Here is a 25,724-nt window from a genome sequence, read left to right as displayed (position 1 = left end):
CACTCCAGAGTCAACTGAAGGAATCTCTGAAGGGCCTCGAATCACTTCAGAATAAAAATGAAGAACTCCTTAAAATAATAGAAAGCCAGAAAGAAGAAAACAAGCAGTTTGCAAAAGTTATTCAAGAGAAAGACAAAGAATTACTTGAAAATAAGCAGCAGTTTGATATTCAAGCTACAAAGCTCAAAATTGGTATGTTTGGAACTCAGTTGTAACACAGTGCTTTTAAATGAAACACCCCCCCCCACCCCCCCCACCCCCAATGATTAAACAAAACTCTACTTGCAATTTTAGAAGTGGATGAGGCATTGGGAAATGTGAAGAACTTCCAGTTTAAATTGGAAGCCTCAGAGAAAGAAAATCAGATCCTGGGTATAACGTTACGTCAGCGGGATGCAGAAGTGAACAGACTGCGTGAACTGACCAGGTAATTTGGCTACAGTTTGTCCCTTTTGCCATTTCTTCCTTATTTAAGGTTATTGGAAAGTAATCCTACAGGCTTCCCTACTTTGGAGTTGTATCCTATTAATAGGCTTTTAAGTTATTTTGTAAATGTATTTTTATGTGTTAGGATAGTAGTTGGAAAACCCTGTCAAGGACAGGGCCCCACTGACACTGTCTACCCAATAGAGTTCTCTGAGTCAGGAACTTATAGGGATCAAAGTATGCAACCAGTGAATGGGATGAGTTGCACTGGAGGGGTTGTACCTGCGTGAAGATACCAAAAAAACTGACAAGGTTTATGATGTGCTCCACTTGTACACTGATGTGGGGTGTGTGTATAATTCACTTAACTGCAGAATAAAATGGTAGTCCCAGGTTGTTGCCTATTACTCATGTTGCAACACACTCAGGTTATCTGAGTATCTGTTAAATGCACAAACTACTTAAGTGCATAGCAGTTTTGAGCCCCCCTGTCTACTTTGTAACTTAATTGTACTCTGGCTAACTGCAGCATAACAGACCTATCAACTTAGTATCTTGTTGTAGGCCATCTTATTGTCTCAGAAACCATGGAGAGGAAGTGCCTTTTAAAGGGCCACTGTTAGAAGCCTGGAAAATGAAACCTGACATAAAATCGTAGGAAACATCAGAAAGAACTTCACAGTTAGGGTGGTCAGCATCTGGAACAGGCTTCCCAGGAGGTGGTGCTCTCCCCTACCCTGGGGGTCTTCAAGAGGAGACTAGACAGGCACCTGGCTGCGGTCACATGACCCCAGCACTTTTTCCTGCCTGGGCAGGGGGTCGGACTCAATGATCCTTCGAGGTCCCTTCCAACCCTAGCATCTATGAATTTATGAAAGTAGGGCTAGAAGGGACCTCACGAGTCCAGCTCAAGGCAGGATCATCCCTGACTCAACGAAACTAAGTGACATGAAACCGACTAACTCCTGTCTACTAATTTTCCAGGTTTCTTGCAGTGATTACTGTTGAAGCTGCTGAAAGCCTTGAAAACTAGGCATTTGGGCATTTGCTACATTATGTGCTGTCAGTGCCATGGTATTAGCAGCTCTCTTCATTTTCAAGGTTTCTAAAAGCAGTTACTATAAGACACCATCAAAATGAAGGGAGCTACTCAGGTTTGGGGTTGCTCATACCACACAACTGACAGTCCTGTGCTCAGTGCTGTGTCCTTAGTGAGCACAGGTTGCTTTACATTAAGTGCACACTCCAGTGCACTAAGTGTGTAGCCTTTTTTTCAATCTAAGGGTATGTAGCTAAATGAAGTAACGGTAGTAGAAAAGCAGAAAAGCTTACCAGATTCTGGCCACTGTAACTGTGAAGAAGTTCTTTCTAATGTTTCCTATGATTTTGTCAGCTTTCATTTTCCAAACTTCTAACAGGGGCCCTTTAAAAGGCACTTCCTCTCCACGGTTTCTGAGACAATAAGATGGAGTATGACAAGAAAAGCTGTCTAACCGCTTGTCTAACCAGTGCAAGGCAGGATTGGCTTCTAGCTACCATGGCAGATCTAGGTTGATAGGACACCTGCTATATGCATGGCAGACCCCAAGGACACAGCACCAGGGGAGGCCATGGTCCTGACCAGCTGGAGTTAATTCCTTGAAATCTGCAAGGTTTAGGAACTAGTTCTGCAGCTTGTTCAACAAGAAAAGTCTCTCCTTTCTCTTGTGAAAAGGGAGAAAGTAGAAAAAAATGTCCTTAAAAAGATCCTGGCAGAGACTTCCTCCCTCCAGGAAGTGAATTAGAATGAGTGCTTACCCAATCCCATCAGTTGGGGGAATGACTAAAATATAATCAATGACTTTGTGGACAATGCTTTTTAGTTACGTTCACTGGAGTGTTGATTCTGGTTGTCCAAAATTCGGAGTATTTGCTCTATATAGCATATGTCAACCTTTACTGATAATTGTGTCAGACTTTTGTGAGAAGTAAGATTTGTGAGGTGAAGTAATATCTTTTTATTGGACCAACTTGCATAGTCAGGAGAGATAAGGGACAGATTTTTTGGCTTCAAAAGAAACAGTCACTGTCCAAGCTGTGTCTAAATCAGGGGTTCCCAACGTTTGTGCCCAAGGGCTCATTGGAATTTAAAAGCGGGCACCAATATGAATTCAGCCGGTCGGTCTCTCGGGGCCGACTCAAGGTAACTTCTGGATATACACATGTGCATAGTTTCGCTTGGAGAGTGAGTAGTAAGCACCACTCGCTCCATCACCGCGACAGTCAGACTGACTCAGTCTCAGTTTGGCGGCCGTTGTGCAGAGCCTGTGAAAAAAACTTGAAGTGTTACTGTTCTGAGTTCAGTCAGCAATGACAGCATTTTTGGTTGGAATAATTATTTTTACTGATCGTGAAAATGCGCGCAGGCACCTGAATCGGGGGGGGGGGGGGCCAGTGAGCATTGCATTGGGAACCGCTGGTCTAAATCATAGACTTTTATTATTGAACTTCTAGAGAACGTGCTTTTCTGTGACTATTTACTATTGGCCACCAGGTGGTGATATCGTAATATCTTATTACATGTGAGCATATTGCAAATCTTCCTGTCTCTTGGCTCAGAAGGCAGAAAATGAGGAGTAACAGTGACTAACTTGTGTATGTCTGTATTTAAATATTTTATTTTTTATACAAAGCTAAAGAAGGACTTCTTTCCACTTTTTCCCAGCTCAAAAGCAGATCCCACACCCTAACAAAAAAAACATTGAACATTCACGAGATGCTGTATCTTATGCTTTACAGAAAGGTGACATTCTCTTGCCAGAAAGCTATTTATTTCTGATCCATTCACCCTGGCAAGCAGGAAATTAATCTCAAGACCTGCACTCTTTGTTCTTCTCATTACTCATTTGGTAGACAGGTTTCACTGAACTGAAGACTGGAGTTTAGTGGAGTTTGAATAAGTTAATGCTTGTATCAGTCTTGTGCTATTGTAGATAAAATGTAAATTAGTATTAAATGGTCAGTGCAGTGTTACAATTCTAAACATTTTAGTATAAAATGTTTGTGAAAGTATCCAGTAAGTGCAAATGACCAATTTAATAAATTGCTCTCCACAGAACTTTGCAGGGCAGCATGGCCAAGCTTCTCTCTGACCTCACCGTAGACAATGTAAGACACCGACCGGGTAAAGGTCTTACCAAGTCTCTTCTGGAAAACTATGAGAAACAGATGCAAACTAACCCTTTCCCTGTGAGTACTTCAATAATGAGTTACCTTAAAAACTTAGAAACTGATTGTGTTTGGAAAAATGAGGAACCTCAGTTTTCACATAAAATTGGAGAATTGGAAATGCCACGGCTAGCCCATGAAAAGCTTTCTGCTGATGGATCCCCTAAAAAAACTACAGTCTTTGGAGAGGAAATACCAGCCCCAAGGGTTCTACCTCCCCTGTCAAAAGAAGATGGTGAAACTATTAGTGATTCTGGGACTTTAATAGAGGAAGATCACAAGGTGGATGAAACTATTTATATTCCTTTGACCAGCAGTGCCTCTAAAAAACAGCCATTAGTAACTGAAAAACGAATTTGTACCCAACACCAAGTTAATGCAGCTTCCAAGAAGTTGGACTACAGCTGTGGGCTCTCTGACTTCAAGAAGCAGAACGACTTTGGGATTTTGGATGATGCAAAGATTTTTGATAAGTTCACTGGTGGTTACGATTTGAAAAAGACTACAGAAAATACATCTGAGGCCACGAGGAATACAGCCAGGCTGGAAGGAGATCGGCTCCAACTATGGCCAAAAGACATAATGATTGGAGCTGCCAAAGGGCTTACAGATGAGCCAGACAGACCTCAGTCTGACAAACACCCATACGCTCCTATGCCACACAAGAAAGAAAATTTTCAGAAAACAGGCAGTGAAATATCTGCTGACTCTAGTTTTTCTGTTTTTGATTGTATGGCAGGGAAGTCTGAATGGAGTGCATCTTCCTTCTCAACATTTACTTCACGAGATGAAGAGGACTTCAAAAATGGGTTAGCAGCCCTGGATGCCAACATAGCTAGATTACAAAGGACTTTGCACAACAGTATGCTGAAACAATGACTGTGAGGAAACTAAACGGGCTGTACTGGTCCAGATAATTTTGCTACTTTTTTAATAGTTTAATTAGTACAGTTTTTGGAATGTCTATTTTTTTATTGTGTTTTATATGCAAATGGTTGGTACCTAACAGAGTTTAAATTATGTATGGAACTTAATTAAATAAATTAAGGTGCTATGTTTCTTGTAATCAGTGCAAATAATCTTATTTAATTGGAGGAACTTTACACTTTAATAGTAAAGTGCTATCTTGTCTCATCACTGTATGTGGTCGTTTTAAAGAAACTAACACTGTGTGGTGTTCTGATGTGAACTTTTATATTAAATGATGGATGAACCATTCTCATTTGGCTTCAATGTGCTTTTCAAACTAGGATTAGGAAGAATTGTTTAGTCAGTAGATATCAGCAGAGATGGGCTCTTATACTTCTGGAATTGAGAACAGAATTTGGTCCCAAACCTTTACTATGAGGACAGCATTATGTATGTGACGTGGGAATGCTCCTTTGATGTTTGCAGAAGTCATGGCATGCCTGAATTGCAAGTCATTCATGTCCAGGATCAGTTGGAATAGGTTTTTATGTTGGCTGTTATCATTCAGTTTTGACAGTATCTGGAAGTGTGTGGGCTTTTTTAGTCTGCCTGGTCAAATTCATGGTTTACAGATGTAGGAATAAAGCAGTTGAGGTATACATGAAAGCAAAGGAATTAAAAAGAACGTAGAGACTTGTGTGATAGTTAAACATGCTTGTGTTATACCAGTATAAACAAAGACTTTATCGCTTCACTAGTAATATGATTTGCAATTTACTTACCTACGGTGGCTGACATGCATGGACTTGCTTATTACCCAGAACAGTTAGTCAGTCTGTCTCTCAACATAATTCAGTGCAAACTCAATAATTATAATAGACAAAGCCTGTCAGAGGCTTAGGGATTTTGATTTTTTTTTTTTTATTAGAAGTAATTCTTATTGTTGTAGTATTGAATTTCATGGACAATAGACCAACTCCAATATAAAAAAAGAAAGAAAAACTTAATGAGCAATGTGGGCAATTCAGTGAAGATGATGGAAGCCATTGTTCATTAAGTAATAAGACATACTAATAAATGGATTGTTTAAAAAAATTAAGATAAAAACTAAAGCTATGCCTTCTAATTCACTCACACTGCATGGCTTCTAGTGCAAATGGAGTGTCTGCTGCTTAAAAAAAAAAAAAAAAATACTGAGTTTGAAGGCTTCATGGAGCAGACTTGAAGTGAAAGCTGTAAAGCCTAGGGTTGCCTACTCTCACTCAAGCTATTTTGGGAGATTTTTTTTCCCCTAACATGATGTAATGTCATTAATTGTACTGTTCAACCCATTCACAATATCCATCTCCCAGATCGCTTTCAATAGTCACTGGGAGATCATTGCGGATTCTGGTAGACTCCCTGCCAATCCAGGAGGGTTGGCAAGGCTAGTAAAGCCCTGTGTACCCAAATTATGGTCTTGGGTAACTTCAACATCATGCTAGGGCTAGCTCTTCAGTGCTGGAGCAGGACTTCATGCCCTCCATGTGTACCATGCAGCTATCCCAGGTACTAACTGGGCCAACACACAAGATGAGGCCCACATTGGACCTAATGTTTTGTACCTACCAGGAAACAAAGACTCCATTTATCAGGGGGTAGACCCCACTTATCTGTCATGGTTGGACTGCTGCCTTCTAGCAGCACAGATCTCTGTTCTAAGACGGTCTGCCCTCAGGGAGCTAGCTAGTAGGATTGCAAAACTCTTTGGGGACCATGCCTAGTGCCCTTGACAGCTACTCTGTTGCTGACCCAATCAATTTGTGGAATAGCGTGCTGGCCTTGGCCACAGCCAGTGGCACACAGGTGTCCATTTCCCCTGTAGTAGCAGCAGCAATAGTAGAGTTTTCCCCTGAACCAGTTAAAACAGGAATGAGTAGGTGAGTGCCTCTCTACCTCTGCCAAAACCAATGAACTGCAGCATAGATTCTTTTTAAAGGACTTAAGGTATGACAATAGCAGCAGTGAAAGACCTTTTTTTTTTCCTCCAGTACCATCGTTTATGCCAAGCGTCATCCAGTGCAACTGTTCCAGGTGGTTAGTTTTGGTTAATCTGGTTTATTTTGGCTGTTTCTACTCAGAATCTCAGTCTTCTGCAGTCTACAGCGATATGTTTGCTGCTTATTTTGCAGACAAAATTGCCTGTATTTGGCCTAGCTGGGGTCCACAATATGTGCTGCAGAGTCAAAGTTTGGGGTTGGGAAGGTTCCGTCTTGTCCAGTTTATGTGGATGAGCTCTAGTTGCTGTTGCCCAGCGACACAGAGACTATGCTTGGTGAGATGTGGACAGCCAGCTGTGGACTTGATCCGTGTCCTTGTAAAAGCCAGTCAAGGGTGGCCAGGACTGTTGCTGGCCAGGGTCATCAGTGCTTCCCTTTGGGAGAGAAAGATGCCAAATCATCTTTTGCTTGCAACTGTACAACTTCCTGCTTGAGAAACCAGCACTTAATGCTGACTCCTCAGCAAGCTATCACCCTTCCCATTTTGGGGAAGGCCAGGTGGTTATCTGACAACTCTTAAGTACTTCTGGATGCAGTTGGATTCCTGTTATTAGTCTAGCATTTGCTTTGGATAGCACTGAGATTGCATTTGTGGCCTTGGTCTGTGATCTTCACCTGAAGATGCCGCTGACCATCCCGTGGTGATAAAGCATTTATATGTCCAGGTGGGTACTTCTGGGACTGTTCTTAATAGATCCTACTTTTTCGTAGCACGGAGGTGTCAGGATGGTAGCAGGTAAGAGTTCATCATCCCTGTTGGAGCTTCCTGGTAGGATCCCCTAGGACTCCATCTTCTCACCCCTCCTGTACAAAATGTTCAGAAAGCTGCTAGGCAAGATCATGCAGAGACTTGGAGTGAGGTGCCTTCAGTATGTCACCCAGGTCTTTCCTTTCTTAGAGGATCAGGTCTCCATATTCTCTCTTTTCCCACCACCTGGCTTCAGTGGAGGATTGGAGTTGATGTTGAATCCGGATAGTATAGAAGTGATGGTGATGGGGAGTCCACGTGACCTGGGGGGCTTAAGATACCCATCAGCAATGGAGCGCAGCCTTCCCTGGCCACTCACATTTGCAGCCTTGAGAGTTCCCGGATCCTCTGCTGCACTTGAATCTCGAGGTGACAGTGGCAGCTAGGAGCACCTTTCACCAACTCCATCTGGGGAAAAGGCTGCAGTCTTCTTTTTCAGATTCAGATATGGCCACTGTCATCCATGCCTTTGTAAGCTCAGGGCTAGATGACCGCAAGATGCTTAATGTGAACCCACTCCTGATAACCGTCTTGACTACCACTAGTGCAGAATGGGGCGGAACATCATCGACCAGGAGCCTGTAACTCCGGTGCTTCAGAGTCTGCACTGGTGCTCAATAGCCTTCCAGGCTCAACTGAAGGTGCTGGCTTTTCCCTCAGGGGCCCTAAATAGGTAAGGGACTTTGATCCACAGAAGTACAAACAGCTTTGAAAAGATAACATGGCTCTGGTATGAAGTGTCTGCATAGGGGTTTTTTTGCAGGCCCTAGGGGGAAAAAGGATGGGCCCCCATTTTTCTGAGACATGGGTAGGCGTAAATTCCATGACTTCACTGTTGCAGGGTCAGTCTGTTTATTCATGGCAGTACTTGGAAAACAAAAAAGCATTCCCCAGTTCAGAGACCATGCATGTCGTGCTACATGGCTTTCTTAGTTTTCATTATTCATATTTACAGGTGATTATGCCATTTAATGCCTCAGATAACATTTACTGTAGGAGAGGCCAACTGGCTCTCCTGCTCAGCACAATAAAAGAGAAGTCTAAATAGTGATGTCAGTCATTCAGAATGCTTTTAAGGCTTGGCCCAAGGTTCCTGGCATGGCACAACACTGTTTGTATTCGGATTTCAAGTGTAAGGTGGACAGTACTAGTACAAAATGAGAAATTTGTTTACAAGCAATTTAACTGTTGTCTGCATGAGCAAGAGTTAGTGTGGGGCTATCAACAGACATGAGCACCAGCTGACCTCCCCCTGAACTTAGTTCCAAGTAAATTTGCTAGCAGAGGATAGATCAGAGGTGGGTACAATATGGCCTGGGGGCCAAATATGGCCTGCGGTGGTTCCTTCAGGCCCCTGCCCCAGGCACAGTCCAGCTGTGGCGCATCGGGCAGGGCTGAGGTGGCTGTAACTGGAATTGCTTTTCTAGGCAGCCCAGGTGGCAGGCAGCTGCTGCTGCCACCATCAGCCCCAGCCCCATGGTACCGGCAAGGCCTAGTGCTGCACAGCCCCAACCCCCATGTGCCCCATACCTGCTCTGGGCTCACCTGCCCAGGCTCAGCAGCAGCAGCACCAGACATATGCTGTTGCTCAGTGCAGGGTAAGAGCAGCTCCTCCCTCTGGCAGCGGTTTGCCTCTACAGCCACCCAGAGCCAGCGCACAGCTGTCCTGCATCTCCTCTACGGTGCCACCGCTGCCCCATGCGGCAGGCCAGAGGTGGCCGTGACAGCAGTGGACAGGCAGGGCAGTCCTGCTCAGGCTCCAGGTGGGTACAGCAGGAAACTGCCAGCAAGGGGCAGTCCCCCTCCCCACCCCACCCTGTGCTGCACAGCCCTGACCCTGCACACTCCACAAGTCCTCCAGGGTCACCAGGCCAGGATCAGCAGCGGCACAGGACAAAAGCTCTTGGTCAGCGCTGAGTAAAAGTAGCAGCAGGCAGCTGTTCCCTGTAGGAGGGGGAGGGGCTGCTTTTACCCCATGCTGAGCAGCAGCTTTTTCCCCCCCCACCACACTGATGCTGGACTTGGGTGGGCAAGACTGGAACAGGTGCACGGGGCTGTATGATAGAGCTGGGGTCAGTGGCAGCAGCTGCCAGAAGGAGCTGCACCCCCTGCGCTGCCTAGAAAGGCAGTCCTGCTGCAAAGCCACTGCACTGTGTACCCAAGGGATGGCAGGATGTGGTGTGGGGAAGTGGTGCTGGGTCAGGGCTGTGCTCAGGTTCCAGCTGAGGAGGCTCTGGACTGTTGCAAAGTGGGACCTGACTGCTTGGGGGGGCACCCAGACATACCCTACTCTACCCACCAAACACCCCTCCAACTCCACACCCACCCCCATGCCTCCGGAGTATCCCCACTCACTGCTACGTGCACACCACCTCTATATACACCCACCCACCCACTACCCTCCTCCTCCTCCACACCCCCCACAAACCCCATACCCACAAGCACTCCCCTGCCTCCCAAAAGTCCCCCATACCCACCCCTCCACATCCTCTCACAAATATACAAGAGTAAGATCTAATTTTGAGGTATTATTCAATCACTTCCATGTGCACCACACAAAAATCAGGGCAAAAAAAATGTGTGTTATTGTCAGTGTTTGACTTTTAGTATACAATATTTGGGTTCCCCCCCACCCCCTGGTTCTAACATGGCAGCCCCCCTGCCCAAAAAGAGTACTTCTGGGGGCAAGGAGAGGGACTTCTGGTCCCAAGATTGCAACCAGGGGTGGGACACCAGCCAAGGAGTGGAGCTACCCTTGCAGCCCTTGACAGCTCACCCAAACTCATTAAGTGGTCCTCCAGCCGAAATAGTTGCCCGCCTTGGCATAGATACACAACACAAGAGAAGCCAAGTTGGTTGTACAAATACTGGTACATTTTATCAATCAATTTGTGGTCAATTTACAACCAGCACCATTTTCCCTTAGACAAATAGGCAGCAGTTTAAGAGGGGGTAAGTATGCTTGTCTATTGTAATAGCTTCTCAAATTTATGACCACTCTTCTGCGAGGAGGGCACTGGTATTCACTGTTGCACACCAAGTGAGGGAGTTTTAGTTACGCCAAAGATTGTACAAACATTAGATAAGGCCCATGTGGATAAAAGTTATCTTTTCCTGTAAATGTATTACTATGGAAGTGAAGCCATTACTGTAGCAATCCTGTCAGAAGGAATTTCTTCTGGCAAGCAAGCAGAGCCTTCTTTACAAGCAAAGCAAATTTCTCTCCCCCCACTCAGACAAAGAGAATAGTCTGGTTTGATCTACTGCTTTATTTTATAAGTCAGACATCTTGGACACAAGCGTTAGAAGAACTTAAACGAGTATCAGAAATTAGAATATTCCTCAACTTGGAATCACGTCCATTACAAGTACTGGCATTACAACATAGGTCTCCTCCAGCTCCATCCACCTTCCACCCTAAAAGAAGGTATAAAGGCTTTATAAAAGTCCACACTTTTGCTCACTCATAAAGCTGGCACTGTAGCCGAGAAGTATCTACAGCATCGTGTGAGAAGTCAGTCATTTCATTGTTTAAACACCTTCAAGAAACATCAGCCTTCTTAAAAGTAGTATCAAAACAGACCAGGAAAATCCATAAAAATCCACACGTTGTTTCGTGCACCTTTTGATGGCTCACAAGTTCGCGTAGTCTTCTTTAAGCACTCTCAGCAGCATATAGCAAAGCAAGACCCCAAGTATCTGAGAAGGAGGTGAAAAGAGGGAGTAGCTCGATTGTATAATCAAAAGGCTTTAATAAGTTCCTGAGTTTTAATGGACCTATAATGACAAGAGGGGAACCTAACTTTTTGGGGGTTTTTTTTTTTTTTTTTTTTTTTTTTGAGTCAAAAAAAAAAAAAAAATTTACTTACTTTGGCTACACAAGTAGTGTTTGGAGCACTTGAACTGATAATGCACTTAAGTGCCTGTAGTTGGAGGTTCAATTGTAGTGGTTTACAACAAGGGTACATTAGGATTCCCCACCCCCGTCCCGCTTGGACAATTACCAGTCAGTAAGTTTGAGTACTAATTTGCCTCTTTTCCTTCCATCTTATTCCACCTCTTTGATACTGAATGAGATCTGTTACTGCCCTCCCACCACCTACCATTAAAAGGGCTGTAATCTTTACTTTGCAAGCTAGACTTTTTACCTGTGCAAATCCAATGCTTATGCCAACAGCTCCAATAAATGCAATATGGTCTTCAGTCCATTTCTTCAGCTTTTCAACACATCCCTAGAAAGGAGAGATTACTGCTAACCACTGAATCTGGTACAGGTGTTAGCACCTGTACAAATTCTGGGGAAAAAGATGAGTTGCAATAGGCCGGGGGGGAGAGAAGAAAATCATTAAAGTTTTTTTTCAGTTCCAAGTTCTGTTAAAATAAATAAATAAATACACCCCACGCAAACCTTAAGATATGGCTTTCAAGAGACAAAATGACCAAGACTGCATATTTCAAATATACATATATTTGTGGTTTATCTAGAATTTCACTACTGTTCCTACAGAAGAAAAAGGAAAACAAAAACCAAAAACCCTGAGGGAAAGATTTTCTACATAGCAAGAAGAATCATAGACTTGATCCAGAGCCGAGGAATCCGACAGAACGTGACCTGCTGTGGTGCTTAATATACATCTTTTAGCCAAAAGCAATGGGTGGATTAACATGACTGGTGGCAGCTTAAAAACAGACATGCAAGATTGTTGGACTTGTTCTAAGGTGAGATCCAAGGCTGAAATAATGAAGTACCAAAAGGATATGAAGTTGCAGGGGAGGGGAGGGGGGGGGGGGTAAGAGGATCAACATATTTCTGCATTCTCATTCAGCTTTCATAGCCAAGTAGTTAACAAAGTGGTAGAGACAGGATGATGCCCAATTAAGGTGTCACAACCAAATTAAGTAGTGCCCATGTCACAAACAAGTAAAACCATTCAAAACAGTTTTAGTCTGCACTAACAAAAATGATAGTAAGTTTTTTTTTGCTGCGCATGTCAAAAAGAGATTTATAACTGCGACACTAACTAGAAATGAAACAGCCTTCTGTGCTGTACATAAATCATTATAGTTGGTCAAAGAAAACAAGGAGTGACCCTATGATAACACCCTAGCGAAGACCACTATACAATTGGCGATTCTAATTAAATTTATGACATGGCGAAAAGCAATTGGCTATTACACAAATAAAACCCGTCTTCACTTCCGTGAAAAATGGGAGACCTCCGCACACGCACCTAAAAAACCTCTAAAGTATGCGTGAGAGTAACTGACAAACTGATCACTTGTCAGTCCCCCGTCCCCCCCCCCGGTCTCAACCTAATTCTCAGACGTAAATCGACGACTTGCCGACCCGACCTTTTTCTCCATTTCTCTGCCTCTTATGCAGACCGACGAACTCTTGTACGACCTACGAACATTAAGCTGTAACTAACCAAGTATCTTTGACCTCCGTCTTTTACCACCTTAACGGCGTGAGTAAATAATCTTGCTTTGCAACCGATAAGCATCTGCCTAATTAATTCCACTCCATGCGTCACAAGTACCCGCCTGACAGACCCTTAACTGCCCGGGTGGGAGTCAGGGAGAGCTGCTGGCCGGCTGCCCTGGGTCCCGACATAAGACGGGCAACCAACTTGTAAGCATAGCTTTACAGGGAGTAGGTGTGTTGTTATATCCAGGCAAGTTCCAGGAGATAGAACAGAAAAGGTTTTCAGCTCCATACAATCCAGGGATGTCATGCTTGAAAGCTGTAATATGCATGGAGGAAGCCAATGTGAATTAATGCCCCTTACCCCAGCAAGGGATAGCCATGTTTGAGTGTGGCATTTTTGCTATTGTAGTGAAAAACAGAAATACTCAAGGTCAGGGGTGCCAAACAGCTTGTGGGCCAGAGCATCCGGCCCACAGGTTTGCAGACTCTGGCCATGATGGGACCTTTCTGTGGCCACAGCCAAGCAGCAGGGCACTAGAGCAGGCTGGTTCCCACAACAGCATCAAGTGCCCATGATGCCAGGCTTCTTCCTACAGGGTTGCTGGGGCTCTGGCACCTCTGCTCTCACTCAGCTGCAGTACTTTTTCGCCTGCAGCCAAGCACCTTTCACTAGTTTGGCTGCCAAGTACCTGGGAGGAAACAGCAGTCCTGGAGCTCCAGCAAGCAGCTCAACACTGAAGCTTGTTTCCACAATGGCAACCAAGAATCAGGGATGCCTGGCCTCAAAAACTAGCCACCAAGTGTGCTGGCCCCAGGCCATTCATCCAGCCCATGGGACTGGTCCTACATTACATATCCAGCTTGCAGGACCACACAAGTTTGATACTCCTGCTTTCGATATACCTGCAGTCATTAGTTGCTCTGTGACCCAAGCAAGCACATTTTAAAGGAGCCTGATGAGGTCCTGAGAGCAGTCTAACTGCAGCAGCACAGGATTTGCTGTTGGCTTATTTACATTTCTTAGATAGATTTTTTTAGCACATGCCGCTTAGGTATTAACAGCAAGTCTAGCTAAGCTAGCTGGTCTGCCAAGCAGACATAACTTTAGAGAGGACTGTTTTAGAAGAGGGCTCATCTATTAAAAAAAAAATATAATAATAATAATAATAATAATAATAATAATAAAAGCTAGCCAGAAGCCGAATACCACAGATTCAAGTCACTGAGGCAGCAAGCACTAACTGCAGTCTCAGCTACTTAGTAGGGGAGATTAACAAGAGAGAGTTAAAACTTGAATAGTGAGGGAAAGAAAAAAACAACACACCTCTTGATTAATGTTAGCAGTGTCTTTGCTTAGATTCCTTCCACAGCTTCTTGTTACAGTCTTGCAGCAGCTACTTGGAACAGCAGAATTGAGATATCCATAAGTAGTGTTGAACCAGTCAGTGTAGTTCTGGGCACCACAGCACTGAAACTAGAAATAGCACAGATTCAGGTGAATTAGTGGCATTTTAAGTAGAAGGCAATTCTTGTGGGTAATCTCTTTTATTGGATTAAAGTGTATGGTTGGTATAGACATGGGCAACCTTATCATAGTACCTTTCCTCAACCCTCCCCCCAGACAGAAGCAGACACAGGGGAGCTAAATAGCAGGAAGAACAAAGGATTGTTAAATAGGATCATTATCAGCTGAAGTGCAGGGGTTAGGGAGTATCAAAAGATTATAGCGAACCATGAAGTCATAGTCTAACCTTAACTCCCTGGTGCTTAGTCTTCAATAGGCTGAGTTTTAAGCAGCAGTCCATCCTACTATAGAGCAATCTTTTCAGAAAGAAGTTGGGCCAAGCAGAGACCTGGCTCTTGGAAAGCCTTTCTTGATTAATTCAGATTTGTCCTGGAAGTCTAGATCACTTTAGATATACGGTCCAAATTCATGGTCTGTCATGCCATGGTCAAGTTGACCAAGCAAGACTAATCCAGAGATTTTGGTAGACATTAATACTTGCATCCCCTTCTAAATTAGCTTCCTGGAATGCCCCTGGTTTTACAAAGAGTTCGACAGAAATGCAATCCAAATCAGTTTTCATCTCTTAAAAGATGTACATTCAACCAACTCCATAGGCTGTTGAACATTTACCAGTTAAAACTGCATTGGAAGCAGGATTCTTGCCAAGAGATGGCATCTTATTTGCCATTGATTTCAAATGTATTTGAACTCCCAAGTCTTAAATTCCACCTTGCCCCCAACCCCTCTCCCAATCAGCAAAGTTAGAGGGGTCAGCACCCTGCAAAGCTACTCCTATTAATTTAAAGCCCAAGTTGGAGATCTACTAAATGAGGGTAGGATGTCTTTTGAGTGTGTTTTTAGTCAGTCAAGTCATCCTCCTTGGGTCAGTCCCCAGAGAGAAAGGTTCTCCAGCTCATTACAAAATTTATTTCTTGTTTACCAGCAACCCTCCACCCTACCCAGCATAGAAGATCCAGCTGCTTTGCAGTCTCAGGCTAAACGTATCTTTAATACAAGACAGAGAAACTGCACAAGGATTTGTCTCTTGATACATCTGGAGGCTCCCAGAAGTCATAGTCCGTTTTCATTATCCATTGAGAGAATCTGCTATAACTGCCATCTCATTATCAGAGGTAAGAGCAGAGACTACTTACATTCCTCTGTAGGTCATCCACACCTCGAGTTATTTGGGATTCTAGGTTATATTCATCAAGAGTCTTCAGGAAACTTCTCAGTAGGTTACGGTGCAACTACAAGCAAAGTTTGTTAGATATTTTGTAGAAAAAAAAAAAAATTTGTTTTATCTATATCTATATCCGTTTTCATATCAAAAGTTCCTTCACATTCCCTTTCAAAATACTAGGTCAGCACAGGGTCTCTTTTTTTTTTTTAAATAGAAGTAGAAGCTTTAAAAAAAAGGGGATGGTATAGAGCATCTGGGCTATACCCTCTTCCTGTATTGGAAAGAAGTATAGAAGTGGCCAAGTACTGGAACAGATTACCTGGGAAGTTTGCAGACCCTCCATCACTGGGCATTTAAATGCCTGGTAGACAAGCATTCATTTGGAATGGTTTAGACTGGGGAGGGAGTCCGACTCATCTGGCCCCATAAGGCCAGCCATGTCGCCCAGGACCAGACCACAGGACCTTGCCTCAGATTGGCCCTAGTGGGGCAGGTGCCCTCAGCATTGCCATCCCAGACTGGTCAGAGATCCCATACTGCCAGCAAGAGCTGGTACAATGGAAGAAGAGGGTGGTCCCACACTGGCCCCCCACACAGGACCAGCACCAGGGCTGGATGATATGGCTCTACAGGGCAGATGCAGCCCACAGGCCGTATCTCTGGCCTCCCTGCTTTAGGCTGAGTGGTCCTGCATCAAGGAGGGGTTGCACTCAATGACCTCCTGAGGTCCCTGCCAGCCCCATTTTTCCACAATTCAAAAATCAAAACCCATGTAGTCTTTAGTGCACGCATGTGAGGCTTTCCACATGCAATTCTAGAGTCCAGTAATCAAGTTGAGCCATTAAAAAGACCGACACCCATGTTCTATAGCTAGCCTTCATTCAAATACAAGGTTTCTTGCCCAAGGCTTCCATTAGACCAGGGGCGGGCAATTATTTTGGGTGTAAGGCCGCTTACCGAGTTTTGGCAAGCCATTGAGTGCTGCATGACAGGCAGCCAGGGGCAGATAAATATTAATTTTCTAAGGTTTTTTGTTGTGTTTGTTTTAATTTAGGGGCTCCACAGGCCAGATGCAGTGGCCTGGTGGGCTGCATTTTGCCCACCCCTGCATTAGACCTTTCTGCTATAGAAAAAAGCTTTGCTTAAGTAGAAAGGCACATTGAATCATTAGTAACACTAACAGCATAGCAAGTTTGGTTTCTGCTTGGGGCTGCTGGGAACAACTGCCTTTGCCTCATTTCTTCAATCCAGTTGAAACTCCAAGTTCTGCTCTAGAGAATAGTGTTAAAAACAGCTGCATTTCTGTCTAGGAAGACTGCGACTTCTCCTTGAACTAGCAGTGATGTAGTAGCCATTAGTATTGCAGTTAATGGTAGGCTTATACTCTTGGAAAGCATTTCCAAACAAATATAACCTGGAGACCACAGCTCCTTTTAAGACTTCTGGTTTTGCTCAAGCACCTAATGAATTTTGGCTACTTAACTGCTGCAATAATGCAGCCAAAGCATATATTTTCTTACTGCTTCCTCCAGATTTTATTCTGCATTTAGAAGTTAGCAGTGGTGGTTTTGGACTTACAGTTCTGATGTTGAACTAAGTGCAAAAATATTTTCCTTGGCAGAAGACATAATTTCATGTTAGACAAGTTTAGATTCAGGCTTTCCTTGCACCCCCTGTAAATGCCAGTTCTGTTTAATACCGGCTCCACGACTAAGATCACCCCCAACACCACACTTTCCCCAAGCTCCTCTTTCCAAAATGACACAAGAGAAACCTGCTCAAGTATTCTTAGGGGATAAGCAGAGGTCAGCCAATATAGAATTATTGCTTTGTGCAACCTTATTTCTGCATCCTGTAACCCACAGCTGAGGAGAGAGAGTAGCAAGCCATGCCAAGTGCTCCCCAACTTAGTGAGAGTTCTGCATTTCTGCTCAATAAATTTTTCCACCATAACATATGGCTTCTATTGGATCAAGGCTCAAAGTTTAGGCCTACTCATTTCTACCTCCCTTTTGTAAGAAGGGGCTCTGGCACAGTGGTATGCTACTACACAGCCCAGCTAGCTTAAGAACACTGAACTTTCGTTAGAGAGGCTAGTGAAGCCATCTTGTAAGTTATAATGCTAGGAACTGGGAAAAAGACAAAAAACAAAAAAGCAAAACAAACCCAAAAAAACCCCACCAAAACACACACACTGCTGGAACAGCAATGGTGACTACTGCTAAAGGACCAGCTCAACCTTAAGCAGAAGATTTTCTAAGCATCTTGTTTAAAGCAGGATTGTATTTTCCAAAATACATGCATCTGTTATGATGTTCTCATTCACTAATTAGCTTAGTTCATCTACCTGGCTACTTATCCAATCAAATTCAACCTAGGGTAAAGTCTAGCTTCGAGTTGATGTCTGACTAGCAAAAGTTTTTGCATTCAAAACAAGCTTCAGTACGGCCTAATGTATACCAGCGCTAAAAATCAGGAAGTTTGTCTGATAAGAGGTGTAGTTTCACCAAGTAGTGAGTGTGGCTTCTTAGCCATAGGATTGCAGGGACGTAGGGCTGAAAGGGACCTCGAAGTCATCTAGCCCAGCCCAACAGGCATTAAACCCCTTAAGCAGAGAAACCAGGCAAAGATCCCCAAAAGGACTTTGCAACTTGCAGTGTCTTATAGTGGTAGAAGCATAGCATGTGATTTAAGGCGTTTCACACACACCTACCTTTTCTCTGTAAGCATAGGCAGAGATGCCAACTACAATTTCAATCAAGATGATAATTAGCAGCATGCCTGTAAACTAGAAAATAGTTTTAGATTACATTCATACAGCCATTATGCTCTCTTACTACATGCATACGTTTTAGATTAATCCAGCCAATATCAAGTGTCACGGGAACCTTTATCTTCATCTGCCTCCCCCATCTCAGAACTCTTCTCGACTCTTTCCAAAATGAGCATAAACCATAGAGAGTCAGACTTGGTACTTTTCTATAGCCGTCAGTTCTTCTAGTACACAACTATAATGGCTGATAAGGGATTAAGCCATGGTCACAAGGAGCCAGGTCAAAGAGGTGAAGACCTTTTTCTACAGATTGCATCAATGCATAAATGGAAAAAACAAACCAAACACAAACCTGCTGTGTTAGCATAACAGCAAGTGTTCCTGGGAATGTGCAATTGTTTAGTCAGACTTTTTTAGCAACTGCAGTCAATTAAGCGTTGCAACATGGGCAAGATGTTATTGCAAGTGGCTCAAATAGTTTTAGAAAAGTTATGCCATGTTTTCCTTCCCTCCTTTGTTACCTTCATCCCCCAAAGGGCCCAGAACGATGGATCAGCTCCCTGCTCTGAAGCAGAAGGTTTGAGTAAGGGCCTCAACATTAATGTTAGCCATGTCACTTTATTGGATGGACGTGCCCCCCACAACCAGTTAAACATGGAGGGGCCAGGGGGTGCCGTGTCCAAACACTCCAGGTGGAGTCTTCAGGGGCCTCCTGTGCCGACCCAACTCTGCTCCCACCGAAGTCAGTTTTGGGCGCTTTCGAAAGTACCATTTTACATAGCTTTGATTTAAGTCTGTTGCTTTCCTCCAACACCAATAGTTGCAAAGCGAGGCAGAACAGTTGTTGTTGGCATTTGGTCAAATCTTGCAAGAGATGGTATATTTAAAAATCACAGGACATTTGGATGCCAGTATTCTAGGCAGCAGGAGATGACATCTTAAGCCAGCTCCAGGAAACATTTTGCTCTACAAGTATGAATTTCTGGTGGACTGCTCTATAAATCCAGTGATCCTTCCTTAGCCATCTCCTACATTTGGGTTCTTATTTTGATCCCAAGTCAAGAAGGCAACAGTTCATCCATATATTGAAGGGGCAGGAGGAGGAATACCTAAACCCAGCTCAGAAAGGTTTTTGCAAGTTTCCAAGAAATCTCTAGACAAGAGACATTTTATAGTCCTGGAGTCTGTTCCAATCAGCAACTGCTCTAGAGTCCAGTAGAGCAAATCCATCTTTGGGAGAAGTGGCATTAACAAAGGTTCACTTCCCAAGTCAGGAGGCTTAGGGCTGATCATGTTCCCATTAAAATACTTGAGAAATGTAATGTATATATTACAGACTTGATGTTTGTAGTTTCACAGATTTTTACTCTAGATAAGTTATTCTGACAGTTGCTTGAAAGGGTCATTAAAGATTAACTGTTCCCACTCACTTCTTCTAGATACTGCCAATTAAACCCAGTTACAAGCATTCCTTTTATTGTTGTACTGTTCCTCCTGGCCGATCAAGTCTGGCGACACTGTCACTACAGTATAATCTGCTTGACCATCTGAAGTGTCAAGTACGTTTTGGAAGCGTTCCATAGCCCTTAGTTGGACTCTTGTGGCTTTATACCCACAAGTCTTATTAGCTTCTCCCTTTCCTTCCTTCCCTCTTGTGTCTCAAATATCCTCTTGGGAGGGGTACCATTTCCTGCTTACTTCTAGCATCCTTTGCAGTAAGGTAATGCAATTGTCACCGAAACAAAATTCTCGTTACCCACTACAGCAGTCAAATATCTGCACTCTAATGGCATTTGGAAACCCAGGAATAGTTTGGTTAGCCCATTGTTACTTGCTAGAGCCTCCATTTCCCAGTCACATTGTCCAGAGTTGGCTAGACTCTCTTTGCCCTGTTTGGAGATCAGATCTGGGCCACAAATGCCTGTGAAAATGCTCCCAGTCTCAAACACCAAAACAAAATTAACAAAAAGATACGTCCAAGATTTTAAACTGCTGACCCCAGCAGTACCAAGCAGTTTGTATGCTGTACTGCCAAGTTGTTCCTCATTAGCTACATACAGCAGAGTTTCAAATTCAGTAGCTGAAATTAGGTTAGTTTGTCCTACCTCCATCCCCAAGCCAGAAAGTAGGCTTTCAACTTATTCTGCTATTTACTCAAGAACTTTGTTCGGATGCTTTTAGAATCACTCTCAGTTTCCAAATCCTAGGAAAGCATTGCAAGTGTTGCTTAGGCACACTGTAGTATTTCCAAGAGAACAGATCTTTTCATATTCAGGAACAGAATAAATCCAGTAGGTCAAGAGCAAGGACTCATGGAGAACAAGAAGTGCTGAGTACTTGTAGCGAAAGCATTTGAAAGCTGTTGCAAGTGCTGTTCCCAGGCAGGACTGCACATAAAATCCTATGGAAAGTTTCAAGACATCCCCAGGTGTCCGAGCCAACACTTGAATGCTGTTTTGTGGGGAAGCTTTTTATGCACCATCCAAGCAAGCTGAAAGCTTTACAGGCTTTGCCTAGATGTGGACTTGGGAATTCAGTGATCCAGTTTACCAGGTAGGTAAAAAACTGGCAGGTAGCCATTGACCCCAATGGAGGTTGCAAATCCTCAGCACTTAAGTCAAAACACAGTTCCCTACCCTCTCCTCCCACCAAGAACATGTTTGCCAAAGAGATGCCATAGTAGCCCAGTTCAAGGACCCGGGGGAGGGGTGGGGAAAAAAAGGAGAGAGAGAAGAGGACACCACCTAAGAGTAGAAAAATAAAATAGCTACCATTTTGCATGCATTCCTCCCAAAAAGTGCAGGTGTTAGAATAGAGAGCATCTACTTAAGCATTTCATATTTAAATGTTTAACTATCTGGGTTGCCCCTGCAACGGGCAATAGGGGTATTCACACGTACTCTCCAGTAATTGGCCCAGTGAGTTAAGGAGAAACTATTAAAGTTCCCAAACATGTTAGTTTGAGGTAAAGTGCTTTACTTTCCATTTCTCACATGTAATACATATCCCTTAAGGAAGCCAGTGCCAGACAGAGGGCAAACTGCATGGGGTCAATGAGACTCTTAATACATGGGCACCACCCCACCCTTTTGGTTTAAGAAGACTACTTCTCCCACCACAATTTGCACTCTTAAGAATTTATACAAGATTAAACACTACAAGATACAGACAGTTTACCACTTTGATCATCGCATGATTGGACTTCATAAGAGCAATTGCGCCAAAACTAGAGATGGACACAATGATGACTCCAACAAAGGTGATGATCACAGGAACACCAGAGGAAGCTTCATTGATCACCACAAAAGTATCATGGAGTTTTGTTTGGGCAGAAATCCCTATGCACATCAGCACAACTCCAGTGATCTGGAAGAGGTACGAAAGAAATTAAAAAGTCATTAATCCCATCCAAAGATTGAGTTCAACAACCAAACACCCTGCTTTAAAAAAAAAAAAAAAAAAAAAAAAAGCAGTAGAGAGCCACAGGAAGGTTGCGGCACTAGAGAGCACACACAGACAGAGCCCTCAAACAACAAATGGTTTCCTACCAAGTTGCACATGGGAAAGAATCAAACTGATACCCAAATATAGGTGCATCTTCACTACAGATGTAGCTAGCCATGTTAAGCTGAAGTCAGGTGGAAGGGAAAAAAAAGGTAGAGATGCACCTAATAACATTAACTAAACTGGAGATGCACTCAAAAAGCTTGTGCAAGTCCTCACTTCAGGAGATGCTAGTAATGAGCTCTTACAAAAAAGCTTGCTCATCTTGTTCAATTAGTCTATAAACAGGGGTCCCCAATGTTTGTGCACCCAAGGGCACACTTAAATTTAAGAGAAAAAAAAAAGCTGCAGGTGCCACCATGAATATTCAAGTTTAGGATCCCGGATATGCGCATAGGTTAGGGGAGGGAGTAGCAAGTGCCCCTGCAGTCAGATTGACTTGGTCTCAGCATCATGGTGCCCACAGGCACTGCTGGCCTATAAAAAGGTGCATCTCTACCCTGCCTTCTGGAGACAATTGCTCTTAAAATTAGCCTCACTACAGTGAAAGTAGCCGATTGCATTAGCCACTGAGAAAATTGTCCTTCTTCTGGGACTTGCCAACTCCAGCTAAAGGCAGCACCACATTTGAGTTAAAGACATCCATATATGTGGGTAGATTTGAGTTGGGGTAATGCCCAAGTTAGCTTTGTAGCCAAGACAAACTCCCAAAGTGAGCTGAAAGTATGGCAGTGCTGCTGCCTCAAGCATACAAGAGGCTGTGCCTAGTCTTGCTGAGAATTAAAGCCTGGTAGACCCAAACCAAGAGGAAGCTAGTTTGACAGTAGTGAGCATGCTTTCCACTTATGTAGATGGGGCACAGGTAGAGACAAGCAGGTACACAACAAGATCTAGCCAGAGATTAACCCACTCTGAAGGAACTCCTTACAACCTCAAAATTGGGGTGGGGGGAGATTCTGGCAATCCCAGACCCTCTTTTAAACTTGCATATTACCATGGCATTTTCCTAGCTAGTTACTGTTTAAAGTTTAGACATTAAATGCTTCTTCAGCCATTATACAAAGCCAAACCCCACACATTTTTTGCATAAACAAGTAGCTATTTGCCAACACCAAATTGAAGTAGTAACACAGCTTAGGTAGTGTTTACCAGCTAGACGCTTGTGTAGGTACTTCAATTACCACACAGTTTGAGAGATTTAATCTTCCTTTCTGCCCTTCCTTCACAGCACTAAAAGCAAATTCACAGCAGTCCTCCCTAATCTCCTTGCAGTTAGGTCAAGGGTTGGTTGATACAGGCTGTGGAAACCATTTCTTTAGCAACAGGTCACAAGAGGGAGAGAACTAGAAGGGCTCACTTGGAAAGCTAGCCAGAAACCCAAGATGGATATGCCTTAGAGTAGACACGAGTTAGAGAGCTCTTTTATTTTGAGTCCTAGCATCCTACAACAGGAATCTGAATCAAAATAATGGATCTAACAGAGCTTTACAACAAAAAAATAGAAACAATCATCCAGCCCCACCGTCTAAACACTTCCCAGGGTAACAGTTTGTTAACACAAACAGGAAGAGGGAGCCAAGTGCAACAGACCTTAAGGATAAGAATACCCTACTATGTTGAACTAAGGGAAAGGATAAAAAAAAAAAACAAAAACAAAAAAAAAAAAAAAAAAAAAAAAAAAAAACACTTAAGAGAAAAATTAAGACTTGTTTAGTACCTACCTTTATAGTTTTAAAAATGAAATATTAAGAGGATCCTATGTGCTAGCAGTCACTTAGGAATTTAATATTGTTAAATCCATGTAACAGAGAATTATACCAGGGTAATTAGTAGTTTTGCCTAAGTGACATTTAAAAAAAAGAGTAACCAAGGCTCAAACACAATTCAACAAAAAAGATAATAAAAAACTTACCCAATAAAACAAATCAACCAAATATAAGCAAGTTTTAATTACTGCTAACTTATTTCTAGATGTTATTCTCCTCATCTTGCTTGATGGCCACTGACCTATTCCTCCTAAGCGCACAGCAGTAAAGACAAAAATATTGGCTGTCACATGAGTTTCTAATTACTATGCTCGTCAGCTATTTATGCCAAACACTGCTCCTATTGGCAAATTTTAACTAATTTAAGGAGCCACAGGTTAATTATTAAAGGGTGGTTTCTGATAGTTTTATTCACACCTTCCTTCTGGAGTAATCCTATTGATACCAATGAGAGAAAAGTTATCAAAAGCTTGCCTCATTTATTAGCTACATATTGAAATGAAAAGTGAGCTCCAAGCAACAAGAGGTATTTATATCTTAAAGGAAATGTATTTTTCTCCCCTTATGTGGGTTACTATCTATAAATTTGAATATAACATATACTTTCTTAACAAGCTGGTCATTTGTTTTTGGGTTTTTTGGAAAACACTGATGTGCAGCTGTGCTAAGGGGAGATTGCCATGCTCCCCTTTAATTTCTCTCCCCTGTTGAGTGCTGTGATACCAGCAGTGTTAATGCAGAGTTCTGAAGTGGCTGCAAAGTGGTATGAAGCAGTGTGAACCTGTTCCTGGGGTTCTCCAGCTGTTTTGGGTCATACAGCTTGTAATCGGTTCAATATGCTGCTGTGTACCCTGTTATTATGTGTTATGATATGACCAGCCTAACAGTAACACTTTGTCACTGCAACAATGCAAATTGATTAAGAAGAGAGATTTTTCACAAGCTAAAGTAACCTAAAATGTAGATGATCAATAGGAGTAAGAAACTTGAAAAGTGATAAAGATGAAGCGGGTCCAAGAAGGTCCATGGTAGTGGGTCAGACTTGATGATCTGCTCAGGTCCCTTCTGACCCAAACAGCTATGAAGCAGATGACCTCAAGCAGTCCTAGTTGATGGTATAAGGCGGAGGTGTCAAACTCACCCTGTGCAGCAGGCTGGATCCAGACCACAGGGCTCTTTCTTCGCAGGGCCATTGGCAGTGCCAGCAGGCCAAGCAGTCTGTCTGCACAACCCGTGCTCTCTCTACTGTTGCCAACTACTCTTCTCAGCAGGGCTCTGTTCCCAAATTCCTGGGCCCACTAGGAGCCCCATAGGCCAGATGGAGTGACTCTGCAAGACAGATCTAGCCTATAGCTTGTACATTTGACACCCCTCAGATAAGGGATGTGACTTCCAATGTGATACGGAAACAAGATAGAAAGAAAGAGCAATGTAATTTGGAGCTTTTTTCATAAAGGTATTGCATCACAGCACAAGTAAGCAGTTGTCCTCTCTATGGCTCTGGGGTGGCTACATCTGGAATACTGTTTTTAGTTGTACGTGTCTCATTAACCGCAAATATACTGACATTTTGGAAGTAGATCAAAGCAAAAATTATCAACAGAAATGCATAGGGGAATAACAGAAGTGAATTATAAGAAAAGATTAAAGGAGCTGGTTATGCAATAGTAGCTGGTTACTCAAGCTAATGGCGTAATCCAATGGCCATTAGCAACCATCATTGAACACTTAAATAACACTTATTGGGTGGTATTTTCCAAACACTCAGCGCTGACATAACTCTGCTCCCACAGAGCTCAAACCAGTTCAGAATGCTATGATGCATTTCCTTACCAGCACAGGCTACCGTGGGCATATTAAATGTGTCCTCAGCTTTCCACATTGGCTTCCCATAGTCTTGTGAATCAAGTTCAAGGGCTCAATCCTCATCTTCAAGGCATTTTGTGGTCTGGGCCCAGGACATCTAAAAAGCTACCTACAGCTCCAGTATGAAGACTTGTTGACCATTCTTCTCGTTACCACAAGAGTTCTCATCATGAAGGGTAGAGGGGGTCTGGGCAGGAGAACACAACTTCGTAGGGGCTGGCCCAAAAACAATTTCCCAACAGACCTAATTGCCATCACCACCTTCTGCTCCAAAATGAAGTGCATTTCTTTAATCCCAGAAGGACATTTAGATCATGAAAGCAGCTAAGTGATTTAATCCAGGTTCCTTCAAAGATTTACTATGCTTG

The 25,724-nt window shown here is 43.2% G+C and overlaps 3 protein-coding genes across 5 annotated transcripts in view; 2 read left to right on the top strand and 1 right to left on the bottom strand.

Moving 5' to 3' along the window:
- Positions 1-4,842, top strand: part of CCDC14 (coiled-coil domain containing 14) — a 15,375-nt gene extending 10,533 nt beyond the window's left edge. Inside the window, 3 exon segments of the mRNA XM_025212147.1 lie at positions 9-192; positions 295-427; positions 3,522-4,842. Coding sequence (XP_025067932.1) covers positions 9-192; positions 295-427; positions 3,522-4,512 — 1,308 coding nt within the window. The 3' untranslated portion in view covers positions 4,513-4,842.
- Positions 4,843-10,150: 5,308 nt separating this feature from the next.
- On the bottom strand, positions 10,151-23,808 carry LOC102382168 (tetraspanin-7-like). 3 transcript variants are annotated; one of them, XM_006030462.2, is made up of 7 exons: positions 23,637-23,808; positions 21,391-21,586; positions 18,161-18,228; positions 15,419-15,514; positions 14,082-14,231; positions 11,478-11,561; positions 10,151-11,028 (listed from the first exon to the last, which is right to left on the bottom strand). In XM_006030462.2, the coding sequence occupies exons 1-7, from the start codon at positions 23,709-23,711 to the stop codon at positions 10,963-10,965; spliced, it is 735 nt and encodes a 244-aa protein (XP_006030524.1). In that variant the 5' UTR covers positions 23,712-23,808; the 3' UTR covers positions 10,151-10,962. The 3 variants fall into 3 exon arrangements, with proteins under 3 accessions (XP_006030524.1, XP_006030523.1, XP_006030525.1); XM_006030461.2 differs by having other exon boundaries at positions 18,161-18,235; positions 21,398-21,586; XM_006030463.3 differs by lacking the exon at positions 23,637-23,808 and adding an exon at positions 23,446-23,481 and having other exon boundaries at positions 18,161-18,235; positions 21,398-21,586.
- Positions 15,219-25,724, top strand: part of MYLK (myosin light chain kinase) — a 389,516-nt gene continuing 379,010 nt past the window's right edge. Inside the window, exon 1 of the mRNA XM_025212143.1 lies at positions 15,219-15,397. The gene's annotated coding sequence lies outside the window, so the exon portion shown is untranslated. The remainder of the gene's footprint in view (positions 15,398-25,724) is intronic.

The sequence above is a fragment of the Alligator sinensis genome, unplaced genomic scaffold (assembly GCF_000455745.1).
Source record: "Alligator sinensis unplaced genomic scaffold, ASM45574v1 scaffold1226_1, whole genome shotgun sequence".
NCBI lineage: Eukaryota > Metazoa > Chordata > Crocodylia > Alligatoridae > Alligator > Alligator sinensis.
The sequence above is the reverse complement of the archived record's forward strand: the minus strand, read 5'-3'. Positions and strand labels throughout refer to the sequence as shown.